This window comes from Cololabis saira, chromosome 12, assembly GCF_033807715.1.
Source record: "Cololabis saira isolate AMF1-May2022 chromosome 12, fColSai1.1, whole genome shotgun sequence".
Lineage (NCBI taxonomy): Eukaryota > Metazoa > Chordata > Actinopteri > Beloniformes > Belonidae > Cololabis > Cololabis saira.
Genome location: NC_084598.1, coordinates 669131 through 682401, shown reverse-complemented (window position 1 = coordinate 682401; position 13271 = coordinate 669131). Strand labels below are relative to the sequence as shown.

General features: G+C 41.3%; 1 protein-coding gene across 1 annotated transcript in view; it reads right to left on the bottom strand.

Annotated features, from left to right (window-relative positions):
• The window catches only part of cables2b (Cdk5 and Abl enzyme substrate 2b), a 260020-nt gene that overhangs the window by 32286 nt on the left and 214463 nt on the right, over positions 1-13271 (bottom strand). The window contains 4 exon segments of the mRNA XM_061735119.1: positions 11496-11615; positions 11709-11755; positions 11757-11777; positions 11779-11817. Coding sequence (XP_061591103.1) covers positions 11496-11615; positions 11709-11755; positions 11757-11777; positions 11779-11817 — 227 coding nt within the window.

The following is a 13271-nucleotide window of genomic DNA, read 5'->3' as shown; positions in this document are numbered from 1 at the left end:
ATATGGGTTTAGAGAGCATTGTGCACAATTTGTTCTTGGTCGTACTGTTCTGCCCTTCTTTCTCTTTGGAGAGGGGGGAGGGGATGGACCTAGAAATACTGATTCCCGTCATTTCACCTGGCTCTATATTGCCACATGCTACAGACATTCCCATATCCTGTTCTCTAGACTGTTATTATCATGGACATTTACTCTTCATAACTAAGGGACTTTTATTATTGTTCTATTGTTTTTGTTTGTTTTTATTTCCCCCCTTCTACTACACTGATATTATGCTCTCTGTATAGGGGTTAATTGCATTCTTTTTTTTTTTCTCTCTATTTAATTTCAACATTTTCCAGCTCTTGTGGTTAAGCCTTTTTTCTTTTTGCATCGTCCACCTTGACGCCATTATATATCATGCTTTAATACAGCCTGTGCCTTTTGAGGTTTACATTTAATAAGGCTTGTTCTGCGGACCGCATTGGGTTAGTTTTTTCTCCGGTTTTGCCTTACGGTTTCCCTGTTTTTTTTTAGCACAATATGTGCCTTTCCTTCTCTAGCTTAGAGGAAGGATGTGCGATCTCCCACGGGTTTGGAGATCTGCACAGGGGGTTCGGTTCCCATTTTTTTTCATTTTTTCTCGTTTTTGGTTTCTGGGTTTTTCCCCTTTTATTTTATTTTTGTATGTTTAAGATTGAGGGTTGCACATTTTACAGTTTGGTCTTGCTTGATTTTTTTTCTTTAATCAGGTTCATTATTGCATTATGGCGTCTCCTAATATTGCTAATTTAGGTTCAATCCGATTCATTAGTTGGAATATTAAAGGGATCCACCATCCAATTAAACGCACTCTTTTTTACACATTTAAAATCACTGCGTGCAGATATTATGTTTTTACAAGAGACCCATCTCCGCACGAGCGACAACTCCAAACTTGAAAGAGGTTGGATTGGGCAGACTTTTTGCTCTAAATTTGACAATAGATCTAGAGGTACGGCCATATTGATAAAGAGAGGGGTCCCTTTTGTTCCTACTTCAGTGATTGCAGATAATAACAGCAGATACGTGATAGTTTCTGGTAATCTTTTTGGCTCGCAGGTGGTGTTGGCTAATGTCTATGGTCCCAATTGGGACGATCCACAGTTTTTCTCTCCTTTTATAGCGAAGTTACCAGACCTCCACACTCATTACCTGATCCAGGCCGGGGACTGGAACCTTGTTCAACATCCAGACTTAGATAAATCCAGACCTAGACCCGGCAGTACAACTTCCAAATCCGGTAAGGTTGTTTTATCATTCATGGATGCGTATAAACTTTCAGATCCTTGGAGGCTGGCTAATCCCACCACTAAACAAGACTCATATTTTTCTCATGTCCATCGTTCTTTCAGCCGTATCGATTTCTATCTCCTTGATAGTGGCTCTCTCCCATTTGTCACAAATTGTCAATATCACAATATAGTAATCTCTGATCATAGCCCCGTCCAGCTGGATATGTGTTTTCCCAACAGCGTAGCACCCCAGCGCACCTGGCGACTAAATCCTCTATTACTGTCCAGTGATAGTTTCATGAAATTTCTCAACGGTCACATTGATACTTATTTAGAGATTAATTCCACCCCAGGTATGTCTTCTACTGTTATTTGGGAATCTCTCAAAGCCTATTTAAGAGGACAAATTATTTCTTATTCGGCTTTTGAAAAAAAGACACGAACCAAACGTATTACAGAACTGACCACTAAATTAGCTGATGTAGACAAAAAATATTCTGTTGACCCCGATCCTGAATTATATAAAGAACGTCTACTGCTACAAGCGGAATTTGATAACCTGTCTATAAAACATACTGAACATCTTCTATTTAAGTCCAAGCAGAAGTTTTATGAACATGGTGATAAGTCGGGTAAACTCCTTGCCCACCAACTTAAGCAGGCAGCAGCAGACAGAGCTATTCCAGAAATACGTATAACATCAGGAGAGACCTCCACAAATCCTAAAATCATTAATGATCAGTTCAGACAGTTTTATAGTGATCTCTATACATCAGAGTCCAATCTTGATATATCGGAAATCAATGATTTCCTAGACAAAATTAACATTCCAGTAATTGAGCCGTTGGCTCGGGCTAATATTGATGCTGCCATATCACCAGAGGAAATCACTCAAGCCATAAACTCTATGCACAGCGGCAAAGCAGCGGGGCCGGACGGTTTCCGCATAGAATTTTAGAAGGCCTTCTCCGCAAAGTTAACTCCCTTACTAGGTTCAGTATACAAAGAAGCATTTGTAGCCAGGAGGTTGCCAGAGACGATGACACAAGCTACTATTGCAGTTTTACCTAAAAAAGGCAGAGACCCCCTGGACTGCGGTGCTTATCGGCCCATAAGTATTCTCTGTTGTGATTATAAAATTCTCACTAAGATTCTCTCTCATCGGCTTGACACAGTGATCCCTAGGATTATTGCACCTGATCAGACTGGTTTTGTGCCTTGTAGACAATCTTTTTATAACATGCGTCGGCTTTTCAACGTACTTTACTCTTCTCAGTCCACCCAGTGGCCAGAAGCGGTACTGTCGCTCGATGCGGAGAAGGCCTTCGATCGTATTGTATGAAGGTACCTTCTAACGGTCTTAGAAAAGTTTGGATTTGGCCCATCGTTTATCAATTGGATCACACTTCTTTATACGGCTCGTAAGGCTGCAGTTTTGACCAACTCTATATGTATATGTCAGATTACTTCGGCCTTCAGCGTTCGGTCCGACTCAGAGAGGATGACAGAATAGCTGGCATTGAGAGGGGGGGCTCCTTACACAAAGCCTCGCTTTACGCGGACGACCTGCTCATATACATATCAAATCCAATTCAATCTATCCCTCCGCTCATTGACACACTTACTCATTTCGGTAGGCTCTCGGGCTATAAATTGAATTTTTCTAAAAGTCTTTTTTTTCCAATTAACCAGCTGGCCTTGGGTCTTACTTATACTGACCTCCCGTTTAAATTGGAACTTCATTCATTTACTTACCTGGGAATCTCTGTTACTCGATCCTATAAGGATCTGTATGAGCATAACTTTAAGAAGCTTCTAGAGCGCACAAAACTGGATCTTGAGAGATGGGCTTCATTGCCCATCTCATTAGCAGGCAGGGTCAACTCAATTAAAATGACAGTCTTGCCTAGTTTTTTATATCTATTCCAAATGATTCCCTTATTCTTAACTAAAACCTTCTTCCGGGATCTTAATAGCTGTATCACCACTTTTATTTGGAATAAAGCCCGGCCACGTGCCAGAAGAGCTCTTTTAGAATTGCCAAGAGCGGCAGGTGGCATGGGGTTGCCTAATTTCATGTTTTATTACTGGTCGGCGAATATAACAAAAGTGAGTTATTGGGTTGCGGTCCATAAACACAAGCAGGGCCCAATCTGGGCCTCTATGGAAATGTCTACAGATCCCAAGATCTGTCTAGTGTCTGTGTTATGCTCCGCACTGCCAGGTGGCAATCAGTCACACTTTATTAATCCAGTGATTAATAGCTCCCTCAAAATCTGGCGCCAATTTAGAAAACACTTTGGTTTTAATAATATGTGTGGCCATATGCCTTTGACTGACAATCATTTCTTTCCGCCCTCACAGGCGGACTCGGCTTTTAAGACATGGCACATCAAGGGTCTGATTTTCTTTAGTGACCTATACAAAGACGGCACATTTGCTTCTTTTGAAACCCTTCAAAATGTCCATGAGATACCTAGTCTTCACTTTTTCAGGTTCCTCCAAGTTTGTAGCTTTGCTAAAGAACATTTTTCATTCCCAACCATGCCAGACAAGAGCATAATAGACACTATACTAGACTGGAATCCATACAACAAGGGTAGTATTTCAAAGATATATATGACTATACAGGATATTGGCCTTCCTCTCTTGGACAAGACCAAATCAGCCTGGGAACAAGATCTAAATTTACAGCTGGAAGAAGGGATCTGGGAACGCTCTCTGGGGCGCATTCATACCACCTCTTTATGTCTTAGACATTGTTTGATTCAATTTAAAGTAATTCATCGTTTGCATTTCTCGAGAGAAAGACTGTCTAAAATTTATCCTGATGTCACCTGGAGCCTGCCTCTGTTGGACATATGTTCTGGGGTTGCACGTCTCTGACGTCATTTTGGAAGAATATTTTCGATGCTTTCTCCACCGTTTGTCATATAATTATTGAACCCAACCCTATGACTGCTATATTTGGAGTTCCCACGGATGATGCACCAGTTTCCTCTCCTCAAGCCAATTTTGTTGCATTTTCTTCTCTCATAGCCCGGAGACTTATCCTCCGCAATTGGAAATCTGATAAACCCCCAACATTCACAGAATGGGTCAAAGATGTTATATCTTTTATGCCTTTAGAAAAGCTCAGATACAACAGATTCAAATCTCGCCAAAAGTTTATAAAGGCCTGGTCCCCTTTCTTAGACTTCGTCCATATGCTGTCTTTTGATGATGTAGGGATGTCGTATTATTTTTGTCTTGTTTACAGTGTTACTCGGATGTGTGGAAACCCTCAATTGTACTACTGACAAATGTTTGGCCTAATGTGTAACCCTTAACCGTCCATGTGTTATTCATCCATTTATTTATTTTAACATCATTATTGCTGTTATTATTACTAATGTTATTTTATTTGTGTACTTTTTTTTTTCATTTTTAATTTTATTCATTTATTTTTTAATTTAATTTAATTTAATTTTTATTTTATTTCTTGTTTACATATTATATTTTATTGCTATTATCTTCTTTGTATGTGGGAACTGGGGAGGGTGGGATATATGTGGGGTTGTTTGTCTTAAAAAATATTGAAAAACCTTATAAATAAAGTTATAAAAAAAAAAACTGTAGCGGGAACAGATGTTTAGAGGAACCTATGTATGTACCGGGTGAAGGGTGATTTATGGTTCTGCGTTACAACAACGCAGAGCCTACGCCGTAGGCTACGGCATAGGCTCTGCGTCGATTTAAGGCGGAACCATAATTCAGGCTTTAAGGGAACATATCAGAGAACAACAAGAAGAATATAGAGTGGATTAAAAATAAAAGTTAAGCACTGAGCTACATGTGTCTCCCGTCTGGGCCATTGCAGACTCATTGCCTGAGCATGATGTTACTAAAACCAAACATATCCGCCGTCTCTTTCTTCTAACTTTACGTGCGCGGCGGCAGCGCGTTGTGTCGCATTAAATGTAGTCCGGGTGTAATACCTGCTTTGAGCTGGTGAAATTAAACAAAAAAAAATAATACATAAATAGATAAATTAAACAATTCCTCGAGGCAGAAAAAAATCCTCGATAATTTTTTGTAATCGAATTACTCAAATTATTCGAGGAATCGTTTCAGCCCTAGTTGAAAGTCCGTGTTGCCCAGCGACAGCCCCAAAACATCACTGCTCTAGAGGAGATCATGGAGGAACGGACCAATCCCTGCTCTAGAGGAGATCTGCATGGAGGAATGGACCAATCCCTGCTCTAGAGGAGATCTGCATGGAGGAACAGACCAATCACTGCTCTAGAGGAGATCTGCATGGAGGAACGGACCAATCACTGCTCTAGAGGAGATCTGCATGGAGGAACGGATCAATCACTGCTTTAGAGGAGATCTGCATGGAGGAATGGACCAATCACTGCTCTAGAGGAGATCTGCATGGAGGAACAGACCAATCACTGCTCTAGAGGAGATCTGCATGGAGGAACGGACCAATCACTGCTCTAAAGGAGATCTGCATGGAGGAACGGACCAATCACTGCTTTAGAGGAGATCTGCATGGAGGAACGGACCAATCACTGCTCTAGAAGGGATCATGGAGGAATGGACCAATCACTGCTCTAGAGGAGATCATGGAGGAACGGACCAATCACTGCTCTAGAGGAGATCATGGAGGAACGGACCAATCACTGCTCTAGAGGAGATCATGGAGGAACGGACCAATCACTGATCTAGAGGAGATCATGGAGGAACGGACCAATCACTGCTCAAGAGGAGATCATGGAGGAACGGACCAATCACTGCTCTAGAGGAGATCATGGAGGAACGGACAAATAGCATTGAGATGGACTTTTGTTATTGACCAAATACTTATTTTCCACTATAATTTGCAAATATTTTTTCTTTAAATCAGACAATGTGATTTTCTGGATTTTTTTTTCATTTTGTCTCTCATAGATATACCTACAGTTTGATGAAAATTACAGGCCTCTCTCATCTTTTTGAGTGGAAGAACTTGCACAATTGGTGGCTGACTAAATACTTTTTTGCCCCACACATATATACATTATCTTCATCCTTTGCACTCTGTCTTTTGTTGCTTCTGTGACAAGTTTAGTCTTATCTTAAGAACTCATTCAGTTTGAGATCAATATTTTGACGCACTGGAGTCGACGAGGATTCAGAAGGTTGCAGCATTAATTATACAGACCTATAACACACTCTTTAACCACTGTGTAGGTTAACGGCTTTAAGTCTTCTTTAATGCTTTGATGCTTTCTCACCAGGAGGATCAGACCAGAATTCCCAGCTGAATCAACTCTAGACCAGGGGCCTCATTTATAAAGCTTGTGTGCGCACAAAACATGGCTTGAAAGATGCGCACGCCACCTTCTACACAAAGGTTGGGATATTAAAAAAAAACTAACGGAAAAATGTGGGTATCTATATGCCAACCCTGTCCCTCCCGTAGGAACATTTTGAAGATATGGGGAACTGGCGACGCAGGCGGTGAGGTGGTGAAATGAAGCCAGATTCATGTTATACTTTTAATGTCATCACATATCAGACTTATAGATCTATGTACACCCAAGCCGGTGTTCTGCCAAGTTGTCCTACCTCCGCGAATCGTCCTACCCATAGGATGAAATGATACTTCTCTGCCGAGTTGTCCTACCTCGGCAGAAAATACTACCGTACGATCCCCGTTTCTTTTATCTCAGTTTTTTTTTTCAAAGGCTTTTTCATGCAAATAGACACAGCAAATTTAACAGCAGGAAGTCAGAATGTGCTTCCACATAGATCTATGTGTACGACCTTGTTTTTTTAAGCAGCTCAATGTAAAACAATGAACCATATGCATCATAAACATATGGAGGAAAATAAAAGGCTCAAAAAATATCCCCTTCTCCTAAGCGGGATAAAAACAGGGGGATACAAAAACTAAATTACAAATAAATAAAGTGCACATGTAACAGCAGGGAATGTAACTCAACCTATAAAGTGCAGAACGTTTCCTCACCTGATCCTCAGTGCTCAGCCAAATACTCGTGCGAATCGCAGTGTGCGTGCGCCCGTCTGTGCGCGTGTCTGTGTCGGTGGGGGGGGGGGCTTTGCGTTGCATTTTTTATTTTGTAAGAAAAGCGCTTAACAAATAAAGTTTGATTTGACTGGTCCTTTTTTGCAAGCTGCTACAGCTTTGTCTTCTTTTGACGAGGGGTGGGGGGCGCGGCGCTCTCTGTTCGTGTGTTTGGCTGCAAGTGGTATTTGAGACTCGACGTACTTCGATGGTATTCATTTCAAATCGACATGCACAACATAGTCTTGTCCAGCGAACCATCTTTCTTCTTCCGGCTCTCAGTGAAGGCGGACGCTTTTTCTGCTCTCTCCTTCCTTATCTGCCCTGCTGCTGCTTTTGTCCTGTCTTGTCTTCAGAGTCTCTCCTTTTCACTCCTCCGAAACTCTACAATCATGGAATTGATTAACTGGACCCTCAGTACCATTGACCAAATTTTTGCAACGAGAAGCCAGGGGGTTAGGGAGCCCTCCTGCCCCGACGGGACATTTTTTGCTGGTTACACGATGGACGCGTACAAAAACTGGCGGCCGATGTGCCTCAAAATCTTATCTGTCGAGGATGTTGAGGACGCCTTCATAATTGGATTTATGATAGCAGGATTTCTCCTAATTGGAGTGGGGATCTTCCTGGCCTATCGACAATCGCGGAAGGCTGCGGGGGCCATTCTGGCCCTCTCTGAGCTGCCCGAAGCTGCTGAAGGATTGAGCACGGGGCTCAGCACTCAGACTGTAACGTTGGGAGAGCAGGGCCGCAAGCTGGATGCGATTCTTGAACAGAATCGTAGGCTAGCAGGGGTCTTTGAGCTCTATAACAAGATGGAGAAAACCTTGGAGAAGCTGGGTACCCGGCTTGGCGGGGACTGATCACAAATTCGTCTGATCGGAGTTTATTGAGGAACCAGAAGACTGGAAAGCAGACGGAAAATTACTGAGCTGCCTGCAAATTGTTGATTAGATTTGGCCTTGAAGGAGCGGCTGGCAAGCCTCTTCGTCACAATCTCCCGGGAGGAATGTAAACATGACGCTCTGCACCAAACCTAACCCTCCCCCTCTCCCAAACACCTGCGGATCCGCCTCCCAGAACTGTACCGCTGCCCGATAACATCAAGGACGCTTGGCTCTCTGGGCGAAAGGTTCTCGGACTTATCGCGTCACAGACTCTCACATACATACTGACACAACCCCCTCTCCCCATATCCAAACGCCTTCCTGCCCCCCCCCCCCCCCCCCCCCCGACTTGCCCACCCCCCATCACCCACATGCAAGTCCTGTGACGTCTGTGCTTCGTGTGCTACGAGGTGTTTTTTTGCAACTTGATATTGTGTATTGTATGATATTCAATGTGAAGATGTATTTTTTTCTCCTCCCCCCCTATCCCAGTGTTACCCTTTGGAAAACAGGCGCACAATGCCATCGTGCCGCCGCCGGTGTATCCGAAGTCAAAAACAGTTTTCTAAACTGACCTAATAAACCTGATTCTGATTCTGATCTGCTTCTTTTTGAAAGTGAACTAGCCGTTCAAAAGTCCCTTTTCATTCTCCATCTTTCAACCCACCACACTTTTCCTCAGGCTACGGGTGCCGACGAGCGGTAGAAATGTTGCAGCTTTTTTTTTTTAATCGTGCGTTAAAAAAATTGTTGGCGTTTAGAGGACGTTAAGTTAATGCGTCGTTAACGTGTTAACTTGGACAGCCCTAATATATATATATATATATATATATATATATATATATATATATATATATATATATATATATATATATATAAATATTCAAGTAGCCTCATAGCTGACGACACCACCTACGAGTCTTTACGTCAAACCATTCAAAAGTTATGGCAGAAAGTAGGAACTATCAAATATGGACCAATCCGATGAAGGGGGGGGGTGCGCTTTTTGGCGTCTATCGTCGCCACGGTAATGCTTTTGACTGAGAAAAGTAATGTGCGTCATCGCATATATATATATATATATATATATATATATATATATATATATATATATATATATATATATATGTATATACATATATATATATATATATACATATATATATATATATATATATATATATATATATATATATATATATATATATATATATATATATATATATATATATGAATATATATATATATGAATATTCAAGTAGCCTCATAGCTGTGTCAACATCTGCATCTGACTGTTAAATTAAACAAAGTACATTTCAAAAATATTTGTCACTTAACATTGAAGTACACATGTTTAACTTGAATTACACATTTTTTTCTCTTGTTAGGTTAAAGGACTGCAATAAAAAATATAATAGAGAAATAAAATAGCATTTGAAAAATAAAATAAAATCTACCAGCAGTTTGAATTTCCCTTTTTCTTTATTAACTGTCTCAACAAATTTTTATAATAAATGAATATAAACTCATCTTAACAATCAAACGGTTTTACAGTTTCTGAAGAACTGACCTCTAACTTCTCCTGCCAGGACTTTAAATCTGGGCTGGATGGTGTCAGGTTATCATACACATGTGAAGGTGCTCATTGGTGAGCCTGGAACGATATTTAGTTTTAATTATGTTCATTGTGGAGAAAGCTGCCTCACAGCTGTATGTGGACCCAAACATGGGCAGGATGTTTTAAGATGGTCAGCTTATATTCTATGACTTCAGTTCAGACTTGAGTGGATATGTTGTATGAAAAACTTTGTGTTTTGTCTCAGTGGCGTTTCACATTAGCATTTTTAATAAGCGCCACGGTCTCTGAACGTATGAGACACTGGTTTTGTGTCCCAGTGGGAAGACTGAACAAGGATGAACCTGTCCATTCTGGGTTGAAAGCTTTATTTTCACTGTCCACTTTTCTGTTCTTAAGCCTGAATTATATTTCCGCGTTAAATCGACGCAGAGCCTTCGCCGTGCCTACGGCGTAGGGTACGCGGCGACGCACATCATATGGTGCGTGTCACCGTGTAAACCTACGGCCGTAGGCTCTGCGTTGGTGTGACGCAGAACCATAAATCAGCCTTTAGGGAGCGCCTTTACTTGTCTCCCCTGTCTCGCACTCCGTCTTTCTTCTTGTGTCCGGCTCACTCCTCTCCCCGTGTCATCTCCCTCTATCGCTAACTTCCCTTTCCACCTGTTACGCGCCTCTCATCTCTGTATATAGAGTCAAGCTAATTACACGGATCTGATTGGCTGAGCAGCTTCGTGTGCAATTGGTCTGTAAGGTCTGCTAAACAAATGCCGTAAAGAATAGTAAAGCTGCGGCTGGTTAAAATAGAAGTGCCCTGTCTAAATGTAGAATCCCTCGGTAATTTATTTGATTACAGGTCTAGGTCCGCGGAAGACGGCGTCTGGGTCCGGACCCGGACCGCCTGTTAGTGACCTCTGCCCCAAACAAACTGTTCTAATTTCAGTGTGAACAAGAATCCACGACAAAGTAAGATTCAGAAAGAACAATGGCCACGGTTACATGATGTTTTTTAATTCAGAATTAATTAGTTCCAAATTAAATTATTCAGAATTAAACTATTTTCCTTCGAGATGGAAATAGTAATTCCAAATTGAGGTTTACATGGAAAACACGTTTGATCGGCTTTATCCAATTCTGCTTAAGAACTGGGGGTTTGGAAGCGTTATAATTGGATTGGGGGGGTGGATAGGGGAAGTTACGTCTACCGGAAGAAAAACAAACTTAGCCGCTACAACTTTGAAAAGCTCACAATTTTTATGTTTCCTGCCATCTGTTCTTTTAATTATTTCCAGGTCCTCCAAGCTATTTATTAAATAAATGGGTCTCTGCTCTTGACCACTGTTTTACTGCAGTGCTGCCATCTTGAAACTTTGTTTGAAAAACCAGCCCAGCGTGGAATATAAGCGTCATGGACACAGACGGGCGAGGGAACGAGCAGAAAGAAAGACCGGAATTAATTTAAAGAGGAATGAGTGTATACATATTTGCGAAATAATTCTATTCAGATTTAAAATCAGAATAAACCAGCCACTTCAGAATTAAGATTAATTCGGAATGGCCATTTTCATTCAGAATTAGGTGTTTACATGGTAATTTTTACTAATTTTAAATCGGATTTAATTTTAATTCTGATTAAAGAGGTATTAAACTTCCCATGTAAACACACTCAATGAAGAGTTAAAGTGCAATTGTAACATTCTAACGAAGAGCAGATTTGAACATACCTGTTCTGTTTATTGAGTCGACCCTGCAGCACCAGCTTCTCAAAGTAGACGAATGCCATGGCAATGGTCACAGGCTGGAGGCTGCAGTCCTCCCCAATGGTTCTCATTTCTCCCTTCAGGCTGAGGGGACATCCACATGACACAATTCTTACCAACAAACACAACTTCAGGGGAATATCAGAGTGTTTATTTGATCAAACTGAAAAACCTCACCTGCGTATCTTACTGAGGGTTAGCTTAATGTGGGGAAACTTTTCTTTTAAAAGTTTCGTTCATGTCTTTCCTTCAGATCAGATGGTTTGACATATTCTATAACTGTTGTCTGGAGGACAAAAGGAAAGTAAAAAAGAACAAAATGAAAAAAGATAAAAAGAGAAGTGTTTAAACAAAGTAAAGGTGAGATACAAGTGTTCAAAAGTAAGCAGAGACAATTTAAAACTTAAAAAATAGCCAGTGAAGTAAGTAAGTAAGTAAGTAAGTAAGGAACGTTTATTTATATAGCACCTTTCACAGACAAGGGCATGTCACAGGGTGCTTCACAAAGAATAGACACATTATAATAAATGTAAAAATACAATAAAAATTTAAGCTGCAAGCAGCGATTAACGGGCCCTCACACCCTTGTGCACGTTCAGTGGAAGCTTGTATGACTTGCATGTAGTTTCTTCAGGCCTGGACATTTAGCAGATGACACCAGCCACGACTCACTATATCAAACCATTCAAAAAAGTTATGGCAGAAAGTAGGAACTATCAGATATCGACCAATCAGAAGAAGGGACGGGGCTAATTTGCAGCAATTATGTTCAAGGACTCAAAACTGAGTCTGATGACACCACCTACGAGTCTTTACGTCAAACCATTCAAAAGTTATGGCAGAAAGTAGGAAATATCAAATATGGACCAATCCGATGAAGGGGGGGTGCGCTTTTTGGCGTCTATCGTCGCCACGGTAATGCTTTTGACTGAGAAAAGTAACGTGCGTCGTCGCAGGATTGAGACGCACATTTTGATGTATAACACCCCTTGGGTGCACGTTACGGTCGAAGCGGCCGAAGAAATGGCATAAATTGCCCCAAAATTACACGATTAATTCAAAATGGCCGACTTCCTGTTCGGTTTTGGCCATGGCGCCAAGAGACTTTTCTTTAAGTTGCAACATGATACAGGTGTGTACCGATTTTCGTACATGCACGTCAAACCGTATTGTGGGGCTTGAGGCACGAAGTTTTATCTCTATGGACCAATCAGATGAAGGGTGGGCGCGCTTTTTGGCGTCTATCATCGCCATGGTAACGCTTTTGACTGAGAAAAGTTATGCACGTTATTGCAGGATGGAGACGCACATTTTGATGTATAACACACCTGGGTGCACGTTACGGTTCGGGCGAAGCGGCTGAAGGAATGGCATAAATTGCGCAAAAATCACATGATTAATTCCAACTGGCCGACTTCCTGTTTGGTTTTGGCCATGGCGCCAAGAGACTTTTCTTTAAGTTGCAACATGATACAGATGTGTACCGATTTTCGTGCATGTATGTCAAATCGTTTTGTGGGGCTTGAGGCACAAAGGGGGGCGCTGTTGAGCCATTAGGCCACGCCCATTAATGCAAACCATTAAATATCACATTTTTCGCCAGGCCTGGCTCAGTGTCTCAAGAGGAGGTAGTAAAACATTTACTTTTAAGTTTAACAGCACACTGGTTGGATGAAGGCTTCGTGCCCCACAGTACAATTTTAAACACAACCTTTATCTTATTTCTAAAGATAAAGGAAG